The following is a 27591-nucleotide window of genomic DNA, read 5'->3' on the forward strand; positions in this document are numbered from 1 at the left end:
TAGGAGAACAAGGGCCAGCCACATGTTGGCGCCTCTCTTCATGGTGATGATGTCTTGGCCTTGGATTGTCTTCATAATAACCATGAGAAGAATGGGAGTGCCTTGAAGAATGCCGAATAGGAGGAGGAGTTCTTCTCTCACGGTTTTGATGCATTTCTTCTCGGTTTAACTCCAAGCTTTGGAGCCGTGCTTCCATCTTCCTTATCACCTCAAGATAGTGAGCATTGGATTGCTTGGCATTCTTTAAGTCTTCATAAAGGGCTTCCTTTTGTGGTGAACACGGTTTGGAGGACTCTCCACTAGAAATATGAGCCATGAGCAGAAAATACACAAAAACAGAAAACAAAACAGTGAAAGAAACTTGTTAGACAATTAAAAACAGTGAGATATAGGTTGCTGGAAAATGCCCAAGAAAGCACTCAAACCACTCCAAGAAAATATTCTGTCCTCAACCAAGCCTTGCTTGTGGAATGGAGTAGCTTCAAGTGAAATATGTCACAGCAAACCAACTTACTTAAGAACAAGTCTCCACACAACTTTAAGAAGAACAAAAAGACAAGCAAGAAAAGGTGTAAACAATAAAAGCTAAACCAAAAACAGAGAGCAATGTATGACAAACTAGAAAGAATATGAATGAAAGACAAGCAAGAAAATAAGGAACTCAATGAATAAAGAAGGCACACCAAAAGAGTCCTAAAGAAAAGTGCTAGAGTAGATTGAAGAAAACAGAAAACAGCTACTGGAAAAAAAAAATTATGCAAACTGTGCTATGTTTACAGATTTAACTGTACTGATTGAAAGCGAACTGGAATGTGAAAAAATTAACCACAGAAACTTCAATGTCTTAACTCAATAATGGCACTGGAACGAAGTAAACACAGTAAGCCAATTGAGAGAAATAAATTTTTCAAAATTGCTGCTCAATTACCGTATTCTTTTCGGCAGTATTGTACACTTTCCGTATTTTATTTATCATTTTTTGTGTACTTGGAATTTTTGAGTGATTCTTTTTTCTATGCTTTTGTAACACTTTGAAGTATGTAAATCCAAATTTTCACGAATTTCCAGTGAGCCAATTAATTGCAGTAAATTGAAAACAGTAACACGTTTGTAAGAAAACAGAGTATCTTATTCAGGAATGAAAAACAGTATAATGAACTAGCAAAGACATAAAGGAATTTGTGTAAAGGAACTTGTATAGAATGAAGATACAAGCATGAACTCAAATCTAAAAATGAAAATGCACAAAGGATCAAGCAATAAACTCAAAACAGAAAGTAAACCAAAGCAAGAAACAATCAAAGCAATAAAAGTACTACAAGAAGTAACGACAATTATGGAATAACATGACTAAGACAAAACTTGACATGATTACAAAATTAAAAGACATATCACAAGATAGAACAACAAGTGAAAGGAAGCTTAAGGACAGCTCTAGGAAGGAGAATGCCATTCCAAAAGAGCAGCCACACTCATATGAACAATGAGTGCCATAAACCTTTTCACAAACACTTGGTGTAACAAAAGAAAAACAGCAAGGAAACTCAAAATAAATCCTAAAACAGAATGGTAAACAACTTGAATTAAAGAGCTCTTGAAAGTAAAGTGAAATACAACTCAAAATTTAAGCAAAAACAAGCCTAGACTCTAGATACCACATGATGTGAATGCAACAACAAGAATACATGATTCTTTGACATTCTTAGGAGCAACTTGATCTGGTCATAAATGGCACTTTACTTAAATTGGATCAATGTTCTAATTCATGAACTCACCAAGACTTTGCACCAACCAAAACTCATATGGAAGTCCATATATTGTCAAATGGAATAAAAAACACAAGGAATGGAAGAACACAAATGATAAACCGAACAGAAAAATGGAAATGAAAGAAACTGCACCGAACAGAAACAAGAAAACAATGCTGGAAACATAAATCTAATCGGTACAAATGAAAGGAAACAACAAGCAAAGCTAATCTACCGAATGGAATTGAAAGAACATGAAGGAAGAACACTTATAGAAGGAGTTTGCTGGATTTTGAGAATTGGAAGAACACTTCATGCCACTTGGTTCCTTGATCCAAGATAAGTGATGGAGTGCCGCCACTTGAAGCTCACCATTGCTCACAAGATAAGGCAAAGGAGGAAGAAGACTCAAGACTCACAATTTCTCTCCAAATTTGAGTATAGTCTCTCTACTATAAAATTCCAATCTGAATTGTACAAGCTAAGCACCTTTATTTATAGCCTAGAGGTGCTGAAAAATAGGTGGGAAATTTCAAATAAACTCATTTGAAATTCCCACCAAAAACAAGTCACATGGGAGGTGTGACCTTTTTCTACTATGACACCTCCCAAAAACTACACCTACACCACTCTCCTAAGTCACATGGGAAATGTGACTTTATTTTACATTTTCACACTCCTTTATTTAATAACCACATCTCCTAAAACTATACAAGAGTATTTCAAAGCTTGGCCTTGCCTCATGGGATAGACTTGGGCTCTTTGGCTTTGGCCTTCTTGGGCTTGGGCTTGGGCTTTTGGGCTTGGGCCTCATCTTTTACAAAGACTAATAAGAAGAACATTAAATGCTTTGGCCCTTGTCCCTTTCTTCTATTGATAACATCTTTTTGATTCTCATCATAATTGGTATAATAAACTTAAAAGATTGAAGGAGAAGTAAAAGTATGAGCAGAGAGTGACGAAACAGACTAAAGAAAAAGGCAAAACGACAGGGGAGGGTTAAGGGAAAACCTGAGTTTTGTAATAAGCAATGCAGTGAAGACATGATCGTATTACTTTGCTCTTATCCCAATGCAAACAGTTTCAAAATCTGCACATAAGAACAACACAACAACCCATCTTTATCTTAAAAGCATAAAGCTCCAATCCAGTCCACCCATAAACCCCAATTTTGGTATGTACATTATTCGAAACAGAAAAAGCTACCAAAGCAGTCATGTTGTTACTATAGTAAATACATATACAATAGTAATAGAAAACCAAGATCAGAAACTGCCATCAACTTGCTTGCAGTAACTAACATCACATTCAATGAAATATACACATTTCCTGCAATCAGGAACTTAGCACACACAATCAGGTGATAACCATTGGATGAAAATCAATTGGATCATATCGTAACCCATAAATAAAACTAAAAATATGCATTTGAAATTTGCACTAAACATTGAAATCATTCAACCAACTCGCAATTTGCACTCTATAATCCCAATTATAAAACCAGCAAAGCAATTATCAAGCACAATCACATAAAAAAAACACCCTGCAATGAAAGAGTAAACCTTGAGAGAAAGATCTTACGAGATGAGAGGAACCAATTCAATGCTTCAAGGCCTCACCAGTGACCTTATTGACCGAAGAGAAAGCAGGGCACCCCTTGATCCTTCACCCTGGTGGTGTTGTACTTCTCATCCTTGTACCAATGTTGCATTTCCCAAATACTCAAAGAAAAAATAATTAATGTATTACAAAAAAAGATCACATTTTTCGTGAATGTGGGTTCTGAGGGAGACACGTGAAGCTACCTGGTACTCATTGGTGGGATCGAAGGGTGTAAGGATAAAAAGTGACCAATGCTTCTTCATGTTCTTTATTTTTTTTTTTTCAACACTTCCTTCGTATCTTCTTTGTTATTTTCTCTAATATTTTTTTTTCTCTTAGAATTTGAATAGTTACTCCCTTTATTTATGCAACTGGTTTTGAAAATAAACTCTGATTTTGAAAATAAACTCTCTTTCTTTATGTAACTGATTTTGAAAATAAACCATCTCTTTCAATTCATAAGCGTTCCTCCACCTCTCTTTCAATTCATAACCGCTTCTCCACCTCTCTTTCAATTCATAACGGCTCTTCAAAATTGCCCCGTATACCAAATATTGTATAAAAAATAAGAAATGACACAATGACCATAATATAATAATAAAATTAAATATTAATATAAGGATAAAATCGGAAAAAAAATTAAGAGCAGTTAAAGAGGGGAATCCCCTTTATATATAGGTATAGATTATTATTATTACTATTTTTAATAATAATAATAATAATAATAATAACAACAGTAATAGTAATAGTAATAATAATAATAATAAATATTAAAAAAATAATATTAATATTAATAATAGTAAAAAAAAGTAACAATAGTAATAATAACAATAAAAATAATAATAATAATAATAATAACATCAGTAGTAATAATAATAATAATAATAATAATAGTAATAGTAACAATACTAATAATAATAATAATAATAATAATAATAACAATAATAATAATAATAATAATAATAATAATAATAATAACTCCCAATCTCACATCTCCACATAAACACACTCTCCCCAACATGAGCATTCTCTCTCTGCCACATAGACATTCTCTCTCTGTCACGTAAGCAACATCTGACGCTGTTAGGAAAGACTTAATGGAAAGGACCAATTTGGATACATTTTAAAAAACATAGGAACCAAATTGATTTTTTTAAAAACCACGGTACTAAATTGAATATTGACCCAAATATAGGGACGAATAAGGTAATTAAATCTTAAAAAAATAAAGGAAACTCTAATAAGTGAATTTCATATTATTCAAATTTAGTTATTAGATTTCTCAAATCCTTTGGAATGTTTTGTTCGATCATTGGTTGGAATTATGAAGTCCGTATTATTTACCCAATTATTCATTTGTGGATTAAATACCACTGAGTGATGCATGTCAAAAGCAATATTAAATTATATTTTGGATAAGCCATCTATCAATGGCTTTTGGACTATTGAAAGTAGTACTTTCTTTGTTGCTAAGACACGAAGGACCTAGACAAATCTGATAGTGTATGAGATTTACAGAACTTGCCAATAATGCGATTAACCGCCATGGCAAAGAGATAGCAATCACCCAAGGCACCAACCAACAGAGGATGAAAAACCCTAAACAGAGGGGGAGAGAGAACAGAGAACAGAAAGAGGGAAAGAAGTCTGAATTGTGAAACTTAATGGCACAGAAAAAACTAATTATTATTGGATCCATAAGAGTATATATATGTACATGTCAAACAGCAAAACACAGATTACAAAGAGAAAAACAAAAGCCCAAAAAGGAAGGCCCAAAACAAAAGTGTGCAAAGGTGTGCAGTTATTAATAAAGGGTACAATTATTTTATCAGCCCCCCTCAAGCTGGGAATATATGTTTCTCATTCCCAGCTTGGACTGGATCTCTTTGTATATTGTTGGAGCAAGGGGTTTTGTAAGGACATCCGCAATCTACATAGAGGAAGAGATTGGAAGCAACTTGAGAAGCCCAGAGGTGATCTTGTCTCGGACGATGTGACAGTCAATGTCGATGTGCTTGGTACGCTCATGAAACACTTGATTTGAGGCAATGTGTATAGCAGATTGGTTGTCACAATAGATGGTTGCTGGTTGGATATAGGAAATACCAAGGTCTTGCAGGATATAGGTTAGCCATTGAATCTCGCATGTGGTTGTGGCTAAGGCTCTATATTCGGCTTCAGAAGAACTTTTGGAAATGGTTTGTTGTTTCTTGGATTTCCATGAGACGAGAGAGTCACCCAAAAAGATGGAGTAACCGGTTACTGATTTTCGGGTTTCAGGACAGGTAGCCCAATCCGAGTCACTGAAACCGCGAAGTTGGAGAGTGTTGTTGCTGTGAAAGAAGATACCGTTTCCAGGGTTGCCTTTCAAGTACCGAAGAAGACGAAAAGCAGCTTGTTGATGGAGATTGGTAGGAGAGGAAATAAATTGGCTGAGGTTGTGGACAACAAAGGCAATGTCAGGCCGTGTGTTGGTTAGGTATATGAGCTTGCCAATGAGTCTTCTATATTCAGAGGTTTCAATGTCATTGAGTCGTGTGCCAACGGAGGAGGAAAGCCGAGATGAGTGAACCATGGGTGTAGGCATAGGAGCAGAATTGATCATGCCGGTTTCATGAAGAAGGTCTAGTACGTAATTTCGTTGACAGATGTGGAGCCCTTGGCTGTTTCTGGCCACCTCCAGGCCCAGAAAATAGGTGAGGTCTCCTAGGTTTTTGATCTTGAATTGAGTGTCCAGCAGAGAGGTGATATGGGCAATTTCCTCATGATTGTTTCCAGTAAGCACCAGATCATCAACATACACAAGAATAATGGTGATGTTAGGTCCGTTATGATGTAAAAATAGAGAGTGATCAGCAGAGGATAAAGTGTATTTATGTGAAAGTAAAAATTGAGACAGTTTTGCATACCATTGGCGGCCGGCCTGGCGAAGGCCATAGAGTGATCTTTGTAATTTGCAAACATGTTGAGGAGATGGGAGTTTGAGGCCTGGCGGTGGTTGCATGTAGACTTCCTCAAGGAGGTCCCCATGGAGAAAAGCGTTATTCACATCAAGTTGTTTAAGAATCCAGTTTTGAGAAGTGGCAACAGCAAGTAAAAGTCTTAAAGTGGTTAGTTTTGCTACAGGAGCAAAAGTATCTAAAAAATCAAGACCTTCTAATTGTGTGTAGCCTTTTGCTACCAACCGTGCTTTGTGGCGATCAATGGTTCCATCAGCTTTGTGTTTTACCTTAAAAACCCATTTGCAGCCAATGGTTTTCTTACCTGGAGGAAGAATAGTGATCTGCCATGTGTTGTTAGCATTAAGAGCATTAAGCTCTTCGAGCATTGCTTGTTTCCAACAATGATACTTAGAAGCCTCAGTGTAAGTGCTTGGTTCAGTGTTAGAAGATATAGATAAAATAGTCATTTTGAAAGAAGGTGAGAGAGCAGTGTAGGAAAGAAATTTATGAATGGGATACCGATTACTTACAGTGTTTGCAGCAGGTAAGCAAGTCTGGAAGTCCTCTAAGTAGGTAGGGGGTCGTCTTTGTCTGCTGGAGCGTCTAGTTGGAATAATGTTGTCGTCATTGTGAGTGATTGGAGGCTCGTGCTCATGATTGTGACAGTTATAATCAAACAAAATATCATCACAGAATGTATTATAGTTAGCAGGAATGGGTAAAGATAAAGTGTTGGGGCTCCGTTTGTCATCATGATTCAATATGTATGGAAAATGATGTTCATGAAAGATCACATGTCTTGAAACTTCAATGCGATGATACTTTAAATTTAAGATGATGTAACCTTTAGTATTGTGTGGAAAGCCGAGAAATATACCATGAACAGATCTAGGATCTAATTTCTTTCTATTAGCATGAATGGTAGTAGAATAACAGGAGCAGCCAAAAACCCGTAAGGAAGAGATATCATAAGGTTTTCCAAAAAGTTTTTCATATGGAGCAATATCTTGTAAAAAGGGAGTGGGTGTGCAATTTATGAGGAAAACAACATGTTGGACAGCGAAGTCCCAAAAAATATTAGGTAAATTTGCTTGAAACAGTAAAGCGCGAGTGATGTTTAAAATGTGTTGGTGTTTACGTTCAGCTATACCATTTTGTTGGGGGGTTTCAATGCAAGTAGTTTGATGAACTGTGCCTTTGGAAGCAAAACAATTTTTCATGGCAAATTCAACACCATTATCAGAACGAATGCATTTGATGGTTGTTTTAAATTGATTTTCAGCATAAGCAAAAAAATTTATGAGATGGGTGCGAACTTCAGATTTTGCATGCAACAATATAGTCCATGTATAACGAGAAAAATCATCTACAATGGTCAAAAAATAACGAAAACCTTGCATAGATGTAGCAGAACAGGGTCCCCAAATATCTACATGAATGATATCAAATATAGCAGTAGTGTGAGAGGTGCTTAGAGTAAAGGGAAGTTTTCTTTGTTTTGCACGATTACAAATATCACACATATGAGTTTTATCAGCAAAAACAAAAGGGTATTGACTTTTCAAGACATGCAACCTTTCATCAGAGGGATGCCCCATTCTATAATGCCACAAATTATTTTCCGTAACAGTGCAGGAGACAGAAGGAATAAAGTGGTGTGTGGCAGTGTGAAAAATAGAAGAGTTAAAGATGTACAAGCCAGCTTTGGCATTAGCTAAACCAATCTGCTCTTTGGAGAGGTTGTCCTGTATAAGACAGTGTGTGGGGGAAAAGATCAAGTTACATTTTAAGTGTAGAGACAATTTACAAGCAGATATAAGGTTGCATGCAAATTGAGGGATATACAACACATCAAGAAGATAAAATTTATTTGTAAAAACGACTGTCCCTGAATAGTTTGCAAAAACATGTTGGCCATTTGGTAAGTTGATCAAAACAGGTTTGATAGTTTTATAAGAGGTGAAAGCAGACAAGACAGTACAAACGTGATCAGTGGCGCCAGAGTCAACGATCCAGGAATTATGACTATGATTTAAAGAGGAGAAGAAGTGCTTACCTGTTGAAGACTCATGTGTATTGGAGTCTGCAGAGAAGGAGCCCACTTGATTCACTTGAATAGGATTAGGCGGAGTGTCATTGTTGTTTTGCCTCAGAACATCATTGATAATTTGAATTTGATGTGCAGTGAGATGGTAATCACGTTTTTCCTGTTCTTTAAGACAAGGCTCAGAGGAAACACCATCAGTAGTAATAAGACTGTTAATCTGACTAGTCCTATTGCTGTTATAGTATTTGTACCCAGGAGGGTAGCCATGTTTCTTGTAACAGGTATCCACAGTGTGACCATTTCTGTTACAGTGCGTGCATACCTTTCTAGTGTTAGGTTTGGAGTTCCTATTGTCTTGATGAGGGAACCCAACTCTTTTAAAACAAACATTTTCAGTGTGCCCATGCTTACCACAAAAAGTGCACAGAGTAGAGGAGGATGTCCTAATGGAATCAACACTGTTAATACTAGATATGCTAACAGAAATGTGGTTTGCTAATTGTCTTTCTTGCTGAGCAACGAGAGAAAAGATCTTTGATATAGGTGGAATGGGTTCCATGAGAAGAACGTGAGATCTAACATTACTATATTGGTCATTTAACCCTCTCAAAAATTGCATGGCATAATCTTCACACTTTCTTTGACTTATGATAGAATTAACTAAATAGGAACATTTTACAGAACATGTGCACATGGGGATAGGCCTAAAGTTGTCCAACTCATCCCAAATTATCCTTAATTTTGTAAAATACTCAGTCACAGATAAATCCCCCTGATTTAAAGAAGCTACTTCTACTTGAAGATCGGAAATTCTAGATAGGTCACCCTGAGAGTATCTAGTTTTCAAGTCATTCCAGATGTCTAGGGCACTATCCATCCAAATAATGCTTTGCCGAATAGGTAAAGAGACGGAGTGTACTAACCATGAGACTACCATATTATTGCATCTGTTCCAAACTGAGAAATTTTGATGGTCTTTTTCTGGGCAAGGATGCGTTCCAAGAATGAACTCCACTTTGTTTTTAGCGTTCAGTGTCGTCAAGATCGAGCAGCTCCAGGAGTGGTAATTGGAAGCGTCCAGCACCGGTGAGACGAGAGGAGCAGCGGGGTTCTCGCTAGGATGAAGGTAGAGGTAGCTGTTCGCCGGATCGGGTTGAGACAAAGAAGCGACGCGTTCTTCTGCCATTGCTGCAAACAGAGAAACAAGGAAAATAAATTCAAGAAGAATAAAAAGAAAAGAAAGTTTTCAGAGTGCGCAACAGAGCTCTTCAATTGAAGAGCTCTGATACCATAATGCGATTAACCGCCATGGCAAAGAGATAGCAATCACCCAAGGCACCAACCAATAGAGGATGAAAAACCCTAAACAGAGGGGGAGAGAGAACAGAGAACAGAGAAAGGGAAAGAAGTCTGAATTGTGAAACTTAATGGCACAGAAAAAACTAATTATTATTGGATCCATAAGAGTATATATATGTACATGTCAAACAGCAAAACACAGATTACAAAGAGAAAAACAAAAGCCCAAAAAGGAAGGTCCAAAACAAAAGTGTGCAAAGGTGTGCAGTTATTAATAAAGGGTACAATTATTTTATCAGCCAAAGTCGAAACTCTTCACAAACAAGAGTAAAAAAAATGCATATACAAACAATTATAAAAAAACATATTGAATAACATTTATTAAAAAAACTACGACAAACATGAAGAACACATTCTTATCAAACCAAAAAACTAAAGATTACTATAATGAAAGAATAGTGAAACCAAAGACAAACCACATAAAGTGTTCCTTACGTAGAGACTTGAGGCACCTGCAAAACGCACCGCATTTATGGAAAAGGAGATCTAAGATGTGAAAAATGGAGAAAATGAAAATCAATTTTGAAAAACCAAATAGGGTAAAAGGAAAAACGAATATCAAATAGACCAAAAGAAAATAGAAATGGAGTTTCAATTCAGATATGAAGATCAGAAAAAGTTGAAGATGGTTTCTCTAGGACATGAGCAAAAGGTGTGCTTTTGAAAAAACTGTTTTCTAGGACATGAGCAAAGCGTATAGTGTATAAAAAATGCAAGAAAGATTTGATAGTTGTCGTTTTGATATCCAATTAAGATGATTCAAGCATAGACCTATCTACCGCTAGAGAGAGGGTAGTGCAGAAGTGGTAATATGATCCCAAGTCGTCTCCCAACAAATACAATAGTGAAATCAGTAAATCAATGTTTAGAATCTATTTGCAAGCAATACAAGTTAGCAATAACAATAATGATAAAATGAGAGTTGAGATAGTTGTGTAGAAAATATAAAAAATATTAAAATATCAAATAAAAAGCAGTTGATCCCCATGTTCTTCCACCAATGAATTCTTTATCTTGGCGCCAAAATTTTCTTACATGGCTTAGTACGAAGTAAAATAACTTATCTTCTTCTCCTCCTCACGACCTTTTGGTATCTTGTTGACAATTTGAGCTTTCTGGTTACTAGATTGGTTGACTTGGACTCTCACTAGGTTGAATTGACTTGACTCTCTCCCGGCTAGGTGGAGTTATTCTCTCTCCCGGTTGGATGGATGTACCTGCAAGGTGCTCCGATGATAAAGCCAGAATCAATTGGATTAAGTTATAATTTCATAAAAAGACTTTACTTGTTTGTTAATCAGATCACCTATTTATAGTGCTCGTTATTAAACTTTATTAATTTTATTGGGCTTTTACTTTTTATACCTTAACAATTACTAAATATATTTTTAATGTTTTGAGCTTATTCGTTGGACCTTGATACAATATTAAAACTGCTTTATTGGACCTTTATTTTTATTTTATTCTGATTGTATTGATCTTTGAAATGATAATGACTTTCGGCCTCTTGACCTTTTCGCCATGTATTTTCCTAGACAGTACAGGGCTTTCCAAATTACTTGTTATATAATTGTTTTGAACTAAGTTTTTTAAAATTTACAAAAAGAATTTTTAAAATATTATTTTTGGAATACCATTTCCATAACAAGTTTTTCAAAATATATGAAATGCATTCTAAGAACAAACTTTTTAAAGCAGGAACTTCATAACAAATTTTTTAGAACATATGAAATGATTTTCGAAATAAGTTTTTTTTATCAAACTTTCTAGAATAAACTTTTTCAGACATATGAGATGGGTTACAAAACATAATTTCTTAAACAAGATTTCCATATCATATATAATACCTTCAAGAAGAAACTTTCTTGAAGAACTATTCTATTTCTTTTTGTTTCTCTCAAAGAGTGCGGTGACAATGAAAAAAAAAAAACAAAGTTGTAATTGGTGGTGCAACAAGGACAACAACGACAATGATAATGACACTAGTTGTGGTGTGATGTAATGAAAAAAAGTATTTTAATATTTTTCTCTTAATATGGAGATGTAGAAAGAAATTAGTAATTATGGAATTTAGAAAGAAAAAACCTAATATGATAGCTTGGAGTCCATAATAATAAAATTTACCACTAATCCACCAACCTACTTAGCCATGCAAATCACATCATCAACATCCATTTAATAACATCAGATAGTCCAAATAAACCAATATTATTAACTTTTATATATATTATTTAGATATTTGTGTGATTGAGATTAAAAGTAAGTACTAATCAAATAAGTAAAAAAGAATTTAAAATTACATATTTTCTGTATCTCTTTCTTTCTTAGTCCTTTATTACCAAAGAATCATCAATTGCAACGAATAAATGTATGTAAATCTAATGAAGTTTTATTAGTAAAATCAATCTCTTTAACTAAATCTTATTTGAAGTTTGTCCTTTTATATTCTACAATATTTTATTTCTCCAAAAATTAGTTTTCAGTTTCAATGACTTAGACTTTAATAATTTTATGTAACTTAGATTTGGAAAAAACAATCTTTTCTTTGAAATCAATTACAACACCTATTTACAAACAAAAGTGCTTTTTGGTAACCTTTATGCTCCATATAATTTATTGTCCATGGTAGAAATTAACTATATTCTTATGTTTTATTTGTTAGGTTGAAAACAAACACTAGAATCATCGAAAAATTAATAGTGTTTGTCCAAAAATATTTGTGTTTTTATCAATATAATTTATAATAGAAAAAATACATAATTTCAGGTTTACAAAGTATGTTTTAATCAATGTTTTAACTTTGATTGAATAACTATCATTGAGGTAACATATGTCTTATTTCACACTCTTACTATTAGGGAGTAATTATATATTGTTACGGTGTATCAATTGTGCTTTCACATAGATTAGGTAAGCCAAATTCTAATTAATTCGTAATTAATAGTATTTAAATTTATACTATTTTAGATAAAAAAGAGTAACATAATTATTTATTATAATTTATATTTTCTAATGATAAGCAATCAGATCCCTCCTTATATTTCAATTTAAACTTTTTTTTGTTCCATAATGAATCACGAGTGTGATGTAAGACTTCATCCTGCCAAAAAATAAAAAATTGTTCTAACAAAATAACCAACACCAAAATGTAACTATAGAAAAATAACAAAAAAAATATTTTTGTTATTTTTTAAATTTAGAATATTTTTTTTTAAGTTGGACTACTGTAACCTTTTGATGGCAATTTCTTCCTGTACCTCTACATTGTTTTTCCTGCACCCTACATTTTTCAAAAATATCGAAATTATCCTTTACAGTTTTCTAGAATAGACAATCTGGAAAACAAAAATTCAGTCTGGAACACATTTTTTTTTATTTATTTCCGGATTGATAAATCTGGAATTCATAAAATATATTTTGGAAAAGATGTTCTGGAAATATTTCGGAAAGAATAATCTGGAAGTCATTTTTTAAAGAGGGCAAAATAGTCTTCTCTGAAAATGATGGGGGGTGCAGGAAGAAATTTGTATAGGTGCAGGAAGAAGTTGCCCCTTTTGATGTAGGACTAAGCCGTATGCTTTTTTTTGACCCATTTAAAATATGGGCTGGATAAACACAAATTTTTCATGACCCATCATCAAACCAGTTGAAGCTGCCTGGGTTCCTTCTATACTAAGACAATTGCTTATTGCACCTAATATAAATTCCAAAATTCCCCTCATTCCAAAATTGAAAATCTAGCATTCAAATTTGAAATAGATTTTTGTGTTCCGTAAATAAAATTGAAAAATCAAAATCTCATTCTGAAAAATTAATTACGAATAAAAAAAATACTTTCCAGAAAACAAACTTGAAAGTATATTCAAGAAAAGGAATTAAATAATTTAAAAAAGTTTTTGAAAAATTCAACTATAAAATATATTGTGAAATATCCGGAATACATTTTGAGTTGTGTGTGTAATTGTTGGATGCAGGAAACAATTGTCCTATTCTAATTGAATAGAAGAAGAATTCTACTAAGTAAATTACATATCTTACAATACCTTACATCCTACTTATGATCAAAGATTTGAAATTTAGGAGCCTTTTCATCTTAAAGAAAACAGTTGACAAAAAAATATATGGACATAAAAAAATATTCTCTGATTATTTTTTTAATTATTTCAATTTATATATTATTTTCAATGTTTAATTAACATTAATTATGTTTTTCTAATTACACTCTTAATTTTCCTTCTACTATTTAATTAGTTATTTATTGAAACAAAGGATAAAATAGAGTATTATATAACTAGTTTATTTAGATAAGGAAAACTTACTACACTTGTTTATTTCTATAAAAGAAATGACATATAAAAAAACAAAAAAGAAGTATAATTTTATCAATTATACTCTTCCTTTTCCATCTACTACTTAATTAAGCTACTTATATGTATTTATTGTGGTAAGGGGTAAATTAGAGTATCATATAGTTATTCGATTTAGATCGAGAAAACTTACTACATTTTTTTTCTTTTACAAAAGAACCTTAAGTGGAAAAAAACAAAGGAAGGATATTCAAAGGAATTTCATAGTTTACACAAATACAAAACTTCTATATTCATATAGTCACCATACAAAATAGAATATAAAAGCATACTTTATTTCAATATTCCTAGCAAAACAAGAAAAATATATAATACAACATTTAATGGTGTTGAATGTTGATATTTGTAAAGAAAGAAAACTCTAGCAACAACTAATTTATTATCACCTATAAAAGACTTAGAGTCCATCAAGATATTGAGATTGTTTAAATTGAAATTTGCAATTTTTGTTAAAACTTCTGGTGCAAATAAGATAATTATATAATACTATCTCATTTGTTATATTTGCATTTATTGCTGAGGAGGTAGGACAATAGAAACTGTTTAGTCACTATGATGCACACTACTTCATTTGGAAGTTTTCATTCTTTGAAAGTTTTTAAAACGAAAACTCATCTCAAACGTCAAATAATTAAATAAATAAGTTATAGGCACAGCAGTGTCACAGATAATGAGGTGCAGTTACAACACGGATTTACCGAAAATTTATTATAAAAAAATTATTGAATAGAAATTAATTTTATAAAAAAAATAATTAGTTATTACAGTGAATAAATTAGAAATTATTTTAGAGATTAAAAAAATTAGTTTTTAAATTAATTTTTTTATTATTAAATAGTTTTATCTAATTAGTTATCAAAATTTATACTACCAAATTTATAATCTAAATAATTGGTAGTTAATTAGATATCAATTTAAAAATTATTTAACAATAATAGAAATTAATTTAGAAAAAAAAATTATTTTAATTTATAAAATAATTTTTAATTTAGTGACAATAATTATTATTTTTTTAAATAATTTTTATTTAATTATTTTCTTGCCGTTAACAAACATTTGGAGTGAACAAACATGCATGAGTTTCTGTCCTAAAACAGCACTGTGAAAGACTGTGAAGGTAAAAAAAGGTAGTGAAAAGAAGGATTCCATCATTCATTTTCTGCAAGTTGCAACTGTTTCAGAAAATGGTGCTAACGTATTGCAATTTGCCAAAGTGAATTGGATTACTTTAGGCATTAAGAGGCAACATTTCAGGGTCACAAAATCTTATTTCTTGAGCAGTTTCTCTTCTTCCTAGTATTATTAATTTATTACCTATAGTATTGAAATCAATCAACTAATCCTGTGAGCATGAGCTTTATTCAAATTGTAACATCTTAATTTTCCTATCTGTTTATGAGGGGCATAGTGACTTGAACAAAATACTTTACCAAAGAAAATACTTGACATTAACAATTTGATTTACTAGCACTTTTTACACTCGATACAAAATGTGGTGTAAGGATAAGTGCTCACACAAAGAAGATTATTATTCAAAAGTATTTACAAAGAGGAGATAAAAAAATATATATAAAAGAGAGAAAGATCCACTAAAACAAACTAACAACTCTATTAACAAACTAATAACTCTATTGCTTAATATCTCCCCTTAAACTTATGGTGGAAATAGGTTCAACCATGAGTTTATTTCTGAATTTCAGAAACATAGCACCAGATACTGGTTTTGTCAGCAAATCAGCAATCTGATATTGAGAAGGAAGATGAACAACAAAGAGGCGTTGTTGTTGAACACGATCACGCACAAAAAAGAGATCAAGCTCAAAATGCTTTGTTTTATAGTGGAGAACTGGATTAGAGGTAAGGAGAACAACTCCAACATTGTCACAATATATCTGTGGTATGGAACCTGGAAGGCAAAGCTCAGTGAATAAGGACTGAAGCCAAGTAATATCAGCAAGAGCAGCTGCAACACTTTTATATTATGCTTCAGTGCTACTTCTAGAGACAACCTTTTGTTTCTGAGACAACCATGAAACCAGATTGCGACCAATATAAATACAGTAACCTGATGTTGACTTCCTGTCATCGAGATCGGATCCCCAATCAAACTCACTAAAGGCAATGATGGAGAAGTCAATGATGGGACGAAGGAGAAGACCATGATGTAAGGTGCCCGCAAGATAGCGAAGAATCCTCTTGACTGATTTCCAGTGGTGTAGGCGAGGGGAGTGCATAAATTGACAAACTTTGTTAACTGAAAAAGAAAGTTCAGGGCGAGTTAGAGTGATATACTGAAAAGCTCTGACAATGGAACGATACAAAGTTGGATTTTCAACAGCTACAGAGCCATCGATGGTTAACCGTGAAGTTGACACCATTGGTGTAGGTTGTGGGTTGGCGTCCAGCATTGCAGCACATTGGAGAAGATCTCTGATGTATTTTGTTTGAGTCAAATGGAGAGATCCATCAACAAGCCAAGCTACTTCAATACCCAGAAAATAGTGAAGTTTGCCTAGATCTTTCAAAGCAAAGTTATCACTTAACTGTGCAATGAAACATTCAATTAAATTAAATGAGGTGCCAATAATTATGATATCATCAACATAAATAAGAATAATGAGAGTGCCATTAGGTGTAAAACGAAGAAAAATAGATTAATCACTCTCAGAGGAATGAAAACCCAGACTAATAAGAGTGTTTGAGAGTTTACAAAACCAAAACTGTGGGGCTTGTTTTAAGCCATAAATCACCTTATGAAGCTTGCAAACAAGAGTGGAGTCAGGGGAGGAGAATCCGGGAGGTTGTTGCAGGTAGACATCTTCAACAAGATCTTCATTCAAGAAAGCATTGTTTATATCAAGTTGATGTATAGGCCAGCGTGCAGACAATGCCATAGTGAGAACAACTCTTATAGTAGTTGGCTTGACAACAGGGTTGAATGTGTCAGTGAAATCAAAACCTTCAGATTGATGAAAACCCTTGGCAACCAATCTTGCTTTATGCCTTTGTAGTGTACCGTCAGCATTAAACTTACGTTTAAAAACCCACTTACAACCAATAAGATTTGCACCAGGAGGTAAGGGAGTAAGCGTCCAGGTTTTGTTGGCTAGAAGAGCTGCATCATGTAACTAGGGAGGTTGTTGCATTGCTTGTTTGTATGTAGTTGGTTATAAATCTGATTGAGTAGTTGAGGTGGAAAGAACTTTGGGTTTGTAGATGTCAGCCTTAGCACGAGTTGTCATCGGATGAATATTAGTAATATTAAGATGTGGTTCAGATGAAGAAGGGATAATGCCTGCAGAAAAAGGTGAAGAACTAGCAAAAATAGGTGAAGTACTAGCAAAAAGATTATCATGAGTATTATTAGTAACATTATCATGAGCAACAAATGAAATGTTAGTTACAGAAGGAGAAAGGGAAACAACAGTTAAAGGATTAGTGAAAGAAACATGAGGAGAAGAAGCAGGAGAAATAATAGTAAGAAAAGGATTATCAAATAAAGAATAAGGAAACAAGTACTCATTAAAAAGCACATGACGAGATAAAATAATTTTTCCAGAATGTTGTAAACAAATATAGCCTTTGTTACGAGTACTATAACATAAGAACAAACACAAGGAAGAGCGAAAATCAAACTTATGCTGATTATATGGTCTTAAAAGCGGATATCAAGCACAACCGAAAACCTTTAAAAATGTATAATCTGGTTTGTGTAAAAACAACGTTTCATAAGGGCTTTTATTAAGTAAAACAGGTGTAGGTAGATTGTTAATAATGTGAACAGCAGAAGAGAAAGATTCTCCTCAAAATTTGAGAGGCAAAGATGCACCAGCAAGTAAAGAAAAACCCATGTCAACAATATGTTTGTGTTTGCGCTTAATAGCCATTATGTTCATGTGTGTGTAGACAAATGAGACAATGATGAATACCCTGAGATGCAAGATAAGTTTTAAGAGATAAGAATTCTTTTGCATTATCAGTCTGAATTGATTTTAAAATGTGATCAATTTGAGTTTCAACATACAACTTAAATTGAATAAGACGTTCATAACTTGGGATTTTGAGTGCAAAAGATAAAGCCATGTATAACGTGAAAAAGCATCAAGAAAGGCAATATAATATTTGGATCCATTAGAAGAGGAAACTGGAGAAGGTCCCCAAATTTCAATAAAAATCAATTGAAGCGATGTAGTGTAAACAGTAAGAGAACCAGTAAAATAAAGCTGATGAGATTTAGCTATAACACATGTTTGACAAAAGAAATCACGTTTGTGACCAGTAACATTATATAGTTTCATCACATAATGAACAATTCTAGAGGAACCATGTCCTAGCCTAGAGTGCCACAACTGAAAAGTAGAAGAAGCATGATTGAAAGTGGTATTGGAAACAGAGGGTTTGAGAGAACATTGCATTGTGGGAAACACATATAACATCTTTAATTTTTCCTTGGAGGATTATCTCCTTGGTGTCCTGGTTTTTAACAAAATAATGGTTAAGAAAAAACTAAAAATAGACACTATTATCTTTTGCAAATTGAGAGACACTCATGAGATTCTTATTTGTAGAAGGTACATGCAGCAAATTATGTAAGTGTAATGAGGTCATAGTGGTAGGATTAGTAAATTTAACAGAGTCAATGTGACTTATATGCATACCTGTGCCATTACCCAGTTGAACCATTTCATATCCAGTGTAGGGAGTTTTGGAAGAGAAGATATTACTGTCATGGGTTATATGACGTGTAGCACCACTATCCGGGTACTAAAGAGGGTCACTAAGAGTAGATGGAGTGCCCAACAAAGATGACTCACCAGAGTCATTATCTGAAGAATAAAATTGAGAAGAATTAACACTAAATGAGAAGAAAGATTAGTGTCAAACCGATGCCAACACTCCAGAGCCGTATGGCCAAACTTCTAACATAGTTGGCACTGAATGTGAGCAGAGAAAGACGAATTGGGCACGGAAGGAACAGTCCAAGAATTCTTGAGAGGAGGACGAGGGCCATTAAAATATTTATTTTTGTTGTGTCTGAAAGGTGGACGTGAACCACGATTCTAAGAAATATGGAACCCGTTCATGGGTCTAGAAATAGGGTTGGATGAAGACCGAGTAGTCGCAAGATGAGCTTGAGGCAAAAGGTGATCTTGAGTTTTATATCGTTCAAGGCTTTCTTCATGAGCCATCAACAAAGCTTCAATATCTTCCACCGTGTAGGGATAAGACAAGAGGTGACAGCGGTGATGAAGGATTCATACTCCTCAGATAAATCGTAAAAAATGGCTTCAAGATGTTCTGCATTAGTGAGAGAGGAGCCAGTAGCAGCAAGCATATCTACAATCTTCTTGATGTCAAGAAGATATGTAGATATGGATCGATCATGCTTAGGAGCCTTCAATTGCGTCTTTAATTTGATGATTTTGGCACGGGTCTGAGAGGCATAATAAACCTGTAATTTCCCCCAAATTTGTGATGCAGAGCATAACCCTACCATTTTGGTGAAGATTGGTGTGGTCATGGAACCAAGAAGCCACGTAACCAGAAGATGGTCTTGTTGTTGATAAACCAGAAACGCGAGATTAACCTTTTTGGCTGTAGTATCGTCGATGATGAGAAAACGCGGCGGAGGAGAAGCAGATCCGTCAAGAAAATGAAAAAGTTGAAGTCCACTGACATGAGCAAGAATTTTTTGTTGCCATATGAGATAGTTATCGTCGTCGAGTTTTAAAAAGAGAGGAACCAGAAAAGTATGTAGTTGTGTGGAGGAAGAAGAAGAAGAGGGCATGGAGGTTTGAGAAGTGGCAGCGGAAGAAAATGTTACAGACATGGTGATGAGGACGATAACAGAGGAAGGAAAAGAGAGGTAGAGGAAAAAAAATCAATGCTCTTGATACCATGTAAGGATAAGAGAATGAGTGCTCATACATAGAAGATCAAAGAAGATTATTATTCAAAAGTATTTACAAAGAGGAGATAAAACAGAATATATAAAAGAGAGAAAGACCCACTAAAACAAACTAATACCTCTATTAACAAACTAACAACGCTGAATATGTTGGGTAAAAAAAGGTACTAACTAAGCTACCCTTGTAATCTTAAGTGTCATCAATTACATGATACTTGTGCATTATATTATGAATAAAAGAACCAAGATTTAGTCAGAGGCAAAGGCAACCCTTCTGTTAGTTCATGTAAACCAACTCTTCATCTTTGCATTCCCTGATTGCGATTTCCATTTTGTCCTGGGAAGTAGAGGGCAACACATCACAACAGTGCCTTCTTGGAGCAAGCAACTGAATACAACAGAAAAGTTTGTGAGTACTGTTAGCAATGTGAAGTCACGTTCCTAAAAGTAATATCCCTGAGGGAATACTGTTATCTAACATAATAGTTACCTGTTTGATGTCAAGGTCTAACTTTTCTGTGACCACTTTGATCACTTCCAGTTTCATCGGTGACACGGCATCGTTTGAGCAATTCTGAAAAGATTTCTTGTAACTGCTTAGGGTGCCATCCTTGCCAGATGAGACACTGTCTAGAAAGAAAACGGTGGATCTTTTACAAGGGTCGTTGTGAAGTTCTCTTGTGTTGAAAGTGTATGTTTTTGCCAACATGCTTCCCTTCTTCCACTGCTTGAATGTCTCTTGCACCTTTAGAACATCTGGCAAAAGCATATGGTTTGGGAAAACCTGAACAGCATAGCCCCATGACACTGAAACTGTCCATGAAAACCATTTGTCATAGCAAATTACTTGTTGCAGCATCCTCTGGGAATCAACATTTACAGCTTCAAATAAATGCTTCAGAGCTTTTATAGTTGTCATATTTGGAAAGATTGGATCAGTGTAATCAGGATGATGCAGGGACAACAAAGGAGTCAAAGGATGTGCCGCCAATAAACCAAAGGTATTCCCCTTCAAATCTACCTGATACAATTTTACAATCACAAAGTTCATTCATCTTATTATATAACATACTATTCAACCAAAAAGCAAGAGTTTAATTGTAATGAAGTGTCAACATAAAAATATTTATGGTGTCACGATAAATAATCTTTTATATAAATTTTAGATGGTTCTTACAAAAATTAATAAACTTGTCATACATCACAATGTACAGTTTGATGATAATATATAAAAAACCTTTGAACTGTTTAGTGTATTCTAGGTAAAATCAAAACATAATCATTCACTATGAACTAATAAGGCTGACCAAAAGCAACAAAATCAATGACCACAAATTTGTAGCATTCCAAAAGTTAAAATTTTTGTTACCTGGTGAAAACCGGATTCATGTGTTAATCCTACCCCAAGTTCTGCCAAGCAAGAGTACACCCTTCCATCACTTCCATAGAGATGAGGGTACCTTTGTATACATGAATCAAAAACCTTGGCCAGAACCTTTGCCAAAGAGGAGCTGATAGCAAAACCTGCCCCACCAAAAGCCATTCCGAAACCAAACACCCTGTTCTGCTCATAAACCTCAGAGTGTGCACCAATGTAGTACCAAAGCTCGTGATCATATTTGGAAAGAGTCTTCACCACATTCTCCGGGAAGAAAACTGTATCATCGTCTCCAAAAACGAACCACCTCACGTCGGAATCATTGTTCATTGCCACGGTCTCTGCAACAACACGTGCAACGCGTATTGCCGAGCGAAGTCCACCCCTGTGTGTGAAACGAAACCTTGAAGTGTTTTGAGAGACACAAAGAGGAGGAAGAGAAGTATCATTGCTAACATGTTTTTCATCTGGGAGGCTGTCCATGAACACGCACCCCTTCATTGCTTTGCCGGTGGTGCTGTTGATGTTGTTCCACCACAGCTTCACGTATTCCTTCCTCTTGCCCCATGAACTCTTGCTTGAAGCGATTCCAAACACAAGGTGATCAAGAGTGGTAGGTATGGAGACATCTTGTGATGTCTTGTTCACATGTACTACCTTGGATGTCCCCAATAGTAGCACTGACACGATGAGATAAAGGGCGCAGAATGAAGAAGAGACTATGATGAAATTAACCAGAGACTGAGCCTTGGTGGGTTTGTGAAAAAGCTGCATGTTAACAAGAATGGATCTAGTTCTGTTCTGAATTATCGGTTTAATTCTTGAACAGGTTGATCTGCTGCATGTGAGAAGGGGTTTGAGACGTGTTCTGATGTGTGTGTGTGTATGTGTATGTAACTTTGGCGAAAATCCACCGCGATCCACGGCGTAAGAATGCTGATTGTTTTGACGATTTTAAGTCAGTTAATGTTCCATGTGTAAATTTGGGTAGGTACGTTAGACCAATTAGATTCGCACGGTTGGCTTGTGTGGATGGTTATTGGATTTAAGTGGTTGAATTAATTTGCATTGACTATGCAGAAGATGATGGAAAAAGGTGTTGGCGGGTTTGAAGAGTTAGGCCACCTAAGCTCTTATTCTTCCACGTCAACTTCTTTGTTATACCAACGCTTCTATCCGTCACATGAAAATCATTAGGAGAACTCTATGGTTCACGTTAGTTGTACAATTTAGGCATGAAACCACGATTCTAGCATGGTCTTAAGCATTTACGCTTACGTTTTGCCTTTCTACCTGATTCTGCGTTTTTCGCTTTTGCTTTTCCGTTTTGCTCCTTCATAATGAAGCCTATACAAGTTACAACTCACAGAAACTCTTATTTGTCCTACATCCGTTTCCGTTTTAGAGCATTCATGTAGGATCACGCATAAATAGTATTAATTGTAGATTACATGCCAAATTATATTCTGTGTACTACCTCCTGGAATAAACAATAAATTAAAAAAAAAAAGAATACCTTGTTGCAAGGATTTGGTATTTCTATTTATACAAAACGGGTAAAAAAGGTTAGTTTGTAAGTTGTTGCGAGATGCCGCGAATGGGACGGCGTGGAACTTTGGAAGCCCTCGTTATTGGGAAATAAAGTAAAACTTTATAATCGAGATTTCCTGCTTTAGGCACAAATGTAAAATAAATGCATTCATATCTTCTATGCATAAAAAAAATAATCATTTGAGTTAAAATATTTCTATACGTACTTCTAACAGTTTGTAATGTTTATACGCAGTGCAGGTGGCAAATAATTTGGAAGAATTTAATTTACAAAACTTTCAGACGTGGTCCTTGTGGTGATCACATTTTAAATTAAAATTGGACCCTTCACTGAGGTTACCTCACTCCAAATACCAGGAGAGACTACCTGGAATTTTGGATATGAGAAGTGGATAAAACATGTAATGTTACTACGTGTGGGGTTTGATAACTTCTCCAGTAAACCAAAAACCTGCCTGTGAGGGGTTTGATCACCGGTGAGGTGAGACCTTTATGAGCTTTGATAATTTTTCTTCAACAATGAGGACAGGGATCTTTCTCTACTGCAAAGAGAAATCAGGAAAGGCATAGTATAATTAGAATGTTTATCAGAAAATGTAAAGTTTGTGGCACACCACTAGCTGTCCCGTGTTCAATAAGTAATAAAACTAAGAACTAAAGAACATTTGGGTGGTGGGGGGGAGACACTATTTACCTTGCCTTCAACTTTCAGAAATAGAAAAGAATCAGGTTCCGCATTTGCACTTAAAAAAATGTATAAGATCAACCAAAAAGAAGCCGCATCTGCCTTATATCACCTACAACACGGACATTCATCCTCATGAAATTTCCAAAGCTTTGAAAGGAGGTCACTCCCGTAAACAGTGCTATGATTGCATGGAGATCAGTTCGTCGATTTTACACTGTCTAATATGAAGATTGGTTGTATCATTAGTAGATGGTGGTACGACGTTGCAGCACTGACGACGGGGGGGATTCATCTGTGATAAGACCCAATAAAGCAACATAAAGTTTAATAACTAGAATAAGAATACAGACAGACAGACCAAAAAGGAAAAATAATCACAAATTTGAAATAACCATTTCTAATTGACTCAACAAAACCTGTTCATCATTAAGCTCCAGCTTCCCTGAAAAAACTATGATCTGCTCGACCTGTGAAACATTGGATTCAAAGCAGTTGGCAGCAAAATATCTACTGTAATGGCTCCAAATGCCCCTTTTATCAGATGTAACACTTTTAAAGAAATATACAGTAGGCATTTTACAAGGATACGGTCTGGTGTTAAACATGAAATTAGCATTGGCTTTACTACCCCTCCATGGAACAAAAGTTCTCTGCACTGAAAGGAGGTCAGGTAGAAGTTCATTTCCTTGATAAACCTGGATAGCAAAACCCCAAGAAACCGAGAAAGTCAAAGAATTTGATTGATCATAGCAGACAGTTTGCTGCAGGATCCTGGCAGGATCTACATTTGCAGCGGCAACAAGATGTTCCATAGCCTGTACTCTGTCCATGTTGGGAAATATGGGCGCCAAGACATCCAAGTGATGAAGGGACAACAAAGGAGATAATGGATGCGCAGCTAGGATCCCAAACAAATTCCCCCGCATGTCTAACTGGTGTAAGAAAACGACTAAATAATAATTCCGAAGAGGCTATCATTATACTTTTACAAGTTTTAGCCCTGAATCAGAAGATAAAAGAATGTTCCTGAACTATAGAATTCAAGAAGCCTAAGCGCAATCCAGCATAAGTATCAAACTTAAGACCTAGACAACATACTCATGCTATGCCTATGATGTTTGTTTGAAATGCCAAAGAATTTAACAAGATAAAATCTCAAACCAAATTATTGGATTTATCATGCCGTGAGACCAATGTACGCTTTAAAACTTCAGCAACAAAATAGATGGTGGTAAGCAATGCACACAACCATTGAATGCAGCCAGCAAAATAGAAAATTATGCACATTATCATTTTCCTGTTCGTAATTGCTTTTATCTATAGACAACCTTGATACAAAACTGTTTTTTGTTTTTTATCAGCAATGAATAAATAAAATTAAAGGGAATACTTCAGGGGTATCCCAACCCATATACAGTAACCACAAGTGGACTTCCTATATCATCCACAAAAGAAACTCTCCTTTATGGTTGGAGCAGAACAACCATAAAGTGAGAAAAACATACCAAAAAATATAACCAACAAGTTACCTCAAAGCAACATTCAACTTTACCGAAACGCCCAGAACCGAGGCCACCTACATTCACCTCGCCACGCGACAAGTTACCCATGCAGGGAATAACTCGCCATGTAGCTTACTTTGGTGAGCACTAAGTGCCACGACGAGCACAATCTCTGCAAAATCGCCTGCCGCCAATGCTACTCGCCATGTATGCTCTGACCTAAGGAAACCCCGCTCTCGACGAGGATCCACTCGGGAAATCCCCTCGTCGACGGGCGAGCTGTTCCCTTCATCTCATTGCTCATGTTGAGGTTTAACAGACATCTTTATTGAACCAACACATCTGGACTTTCTCACCTAAATCTCCAACAGCTTCAAATAAGCTTTCTGGAGAACCCGGCGATGTGTCTACCTCGGCGATTTCCAGTTATATGATCTTCTGTTCTTCGGATACGGCAATGATGCACAACTTCAGCGACCACCGACTACGCACGCATGGAGATCGCCGCTTCATCGACCAGCGATCATGTTGACCTTTGCATAACTTCGGCGACCACCGACTACACACATATGGAGAACGCCGCTTCATCGACCGGCGATCATGTTGACCTTTGCATAACTTCGACGACCACCGACTACACACGCATGGAGAACGCCGCTTCCTCGACCGGCGATCATGTTGGCATTTGCATAACTTCGGCGACCATCGACTAGGCACGCATGGAGAACGCCACTTCAATCGATCGGCGATCATGTTGGCTTTTGCAACTTCACGCATGGAGAACGCCGTTCATCGACCGGCGATCATGTTGGCCTTTGCATACCTGCTGATATGACTTTACCACTGTAATGTCACCTTCCATCCCAACAAAAGTTATCTCTTCCGTCTGCAGACCTTACTTATAACTATTAATGCATATCAAAGGGTTTAGAATCCAGTCTACAAAGGAGTAATTGAAAGAATGCACCTTATGCTTCATCCAAAGCCAAGATTTGAGTTGAGCCCTTTGTAGAATCTCTTCTGCGTCAACTACACCTTGCTTGAAGACAATTAAATTTCTTTGATCCCAGATGCCTCTTATAATATTAACCCAGACTCCTTTCCAAACCAGGTTTTGCTTAGAATTAGCTTGATTCAAAACAAAACTTTCGAAGTGCACCTTTATATCATTGTGTTGGACAGAAGATATTCCTATCCATCTGAAGCACAAGGTCCAAATACGTTGTGCATGTTTACACTCCATGAACAGGTGTTGGCATGTCTCATCATCTACCTGACAAAGGGGGCATAGCATTGTACTTATCAGAACCCCTCTTCTATTCAAACTTTGCCTTGTTGGGATTCTGCCCAGCAATACTCTCCAGGCAGTTGTCGTTGCATTCGGGAATGCCTTTGCCTTCCAAAGATGTTTAAACACCTCCTGTTGAGAGTCTATGTCTGGCTTTACCAGACATTCATAAGCAGATTTCACAGTGTACGTCCCCGACTCCTCCTTCCCCCATACCTGAACATCCATGTTGTTCTTCTTCAAAACAACCCTGGATAACACCGAGGTGAGCCCTGCCTCCATCAGAGATTCCCATTCAAACCTGGTTCTCCTCCACCTAAGACACCATCTCCACTCTGATTCCACCCAATCACCAACCTCTCCCACTGTGTGCCCCTAGTTTAAAGACAGAGAGAACAATCTTGGAAATAGAGTTTTGAGATCTGAGTTTCCTACCCAAACATCTACCCAAAATTTTGCTTTATCTCCACCTCCTAGTTCCCACCTTATTTCTTCTTGGAACCATCCTCCTCTTCCTCCCTCTCCACACACCTTTGCAAGGTCTCTCTACCACCACGACTGGAGCCTGACTGGTGTATTGAGATTATCGGACATTAATCCATATTTTGAGTTCAAAAGTTCCTTCCATCTACCACTCTCTTGTGATGAGCACCTCCATCTCCATTTAGCTAGAAGTGCACGGTTGAACATACGTATGTCTCTAATTCCCAGTCCTCCCTCTCTCTAGGTCTACATACATCCTTCCATCCTACCCACGCAATTGGCTTATTCTCTTTCCCCCATCCCCACAAGAATCTCTGTTGAATACTAATGATGCTTTTACACACTGTTTCCGGTGCTCTGTAGAGTGATAGATAGTATAAGGGAATGGCCGATATGACTGAGTTAATAAGACATATTCTTCCTGCCATGGATAAGAATCTCCCTTTCCACACGCTGAGTCTTGCTTTTAGCTTTGTTATGACCGGCTCCCAGAAAAGTTTCTTCCTTGGGTTTCCTCCTACTTCAAGACCCAGATACTTAAAAGGTACCACCATTTGAGTGCAGTTCAAGGTCTTAGAGTAGACTACCACTTCATTACTTAATACATTGATACCTGCTAGTTTTGACTTGTGGAAGTTTATTTTCAGACCTGACGCTAGCTCGAACCCCCTCAAGATAGCCTTCAGGGTTACCACATTACTAAAGGTACTTTCACACAGAAAAAG

The 27591-nt window shown here is 35.7% G+C and overlaps 1 protein-coding gene across 1 annotated transcript; it reads right to left on the reverse strand.

The window, feature by feature from the left end:
- Positions 1 to 19999: 19999 nt before the first annotated feature.
- Positions 20000 to 22477, reverse strand: LOC137818009 (uncharacterized). Its single transcript, XM_068621234.1, has 3 exons — positions 21346 to 22477; positions 20467 to 20997; positions 20000 to 20364 (listed from the first exon to the last, which is right to left on the reverse strand). The coding sequence occupies exons 1-3, from the start codon at positions 22126 to 22128 to the stop codon at positions 20254 to 20256; spliced, it is 1425 nt and encodes a 474-aa protein (XP_068477335.1). The 5' UTR covers positions 22129 to 22477; the 3' UTR covers positions 20000 to 20253.
- Between the last annotated feature and the right edge of the window lie 5114 nt (positions 22478 to 27591).

This window comes from Phaseolus vulgaris, chromosome 11 (genome assembly GCF_000499845.2).
Source record: "Phaseolus vulgaris cultivar G19833 chromosome 11, P. vulgaris v2.0, whole genome shotgun sequence".
NCBI lineage: Eukaryota > Viridiplantae > Streptophyta > Magnoliopsida > Fabales > Fabaceae > Phaseolus > Phaseolus vulgaris.

Coding starts and splice junctions, on each gene's coding strand:
- LOC137818009 (XM_068621234.1), bottom strand. CDS start 22,128: ATGCAGCTTTTTCACAAACCCACCAAGGCTCAGTCTCTGGTTAATTTC. Junction 20,998..21,345: donor ATGAATCCGGTTTTCACCAG/GTAACAAAAATT, acceptor AAATTGTATCAG/GTAGATTTGAAGGGGAATAC. Junction 20,365..20,466: donor TAGACCTTGACATCAAACAG/GTAACTATTATG, acceptor TGTTGTATTCAG/TTGCTTGCTCCAAGAAGGCA.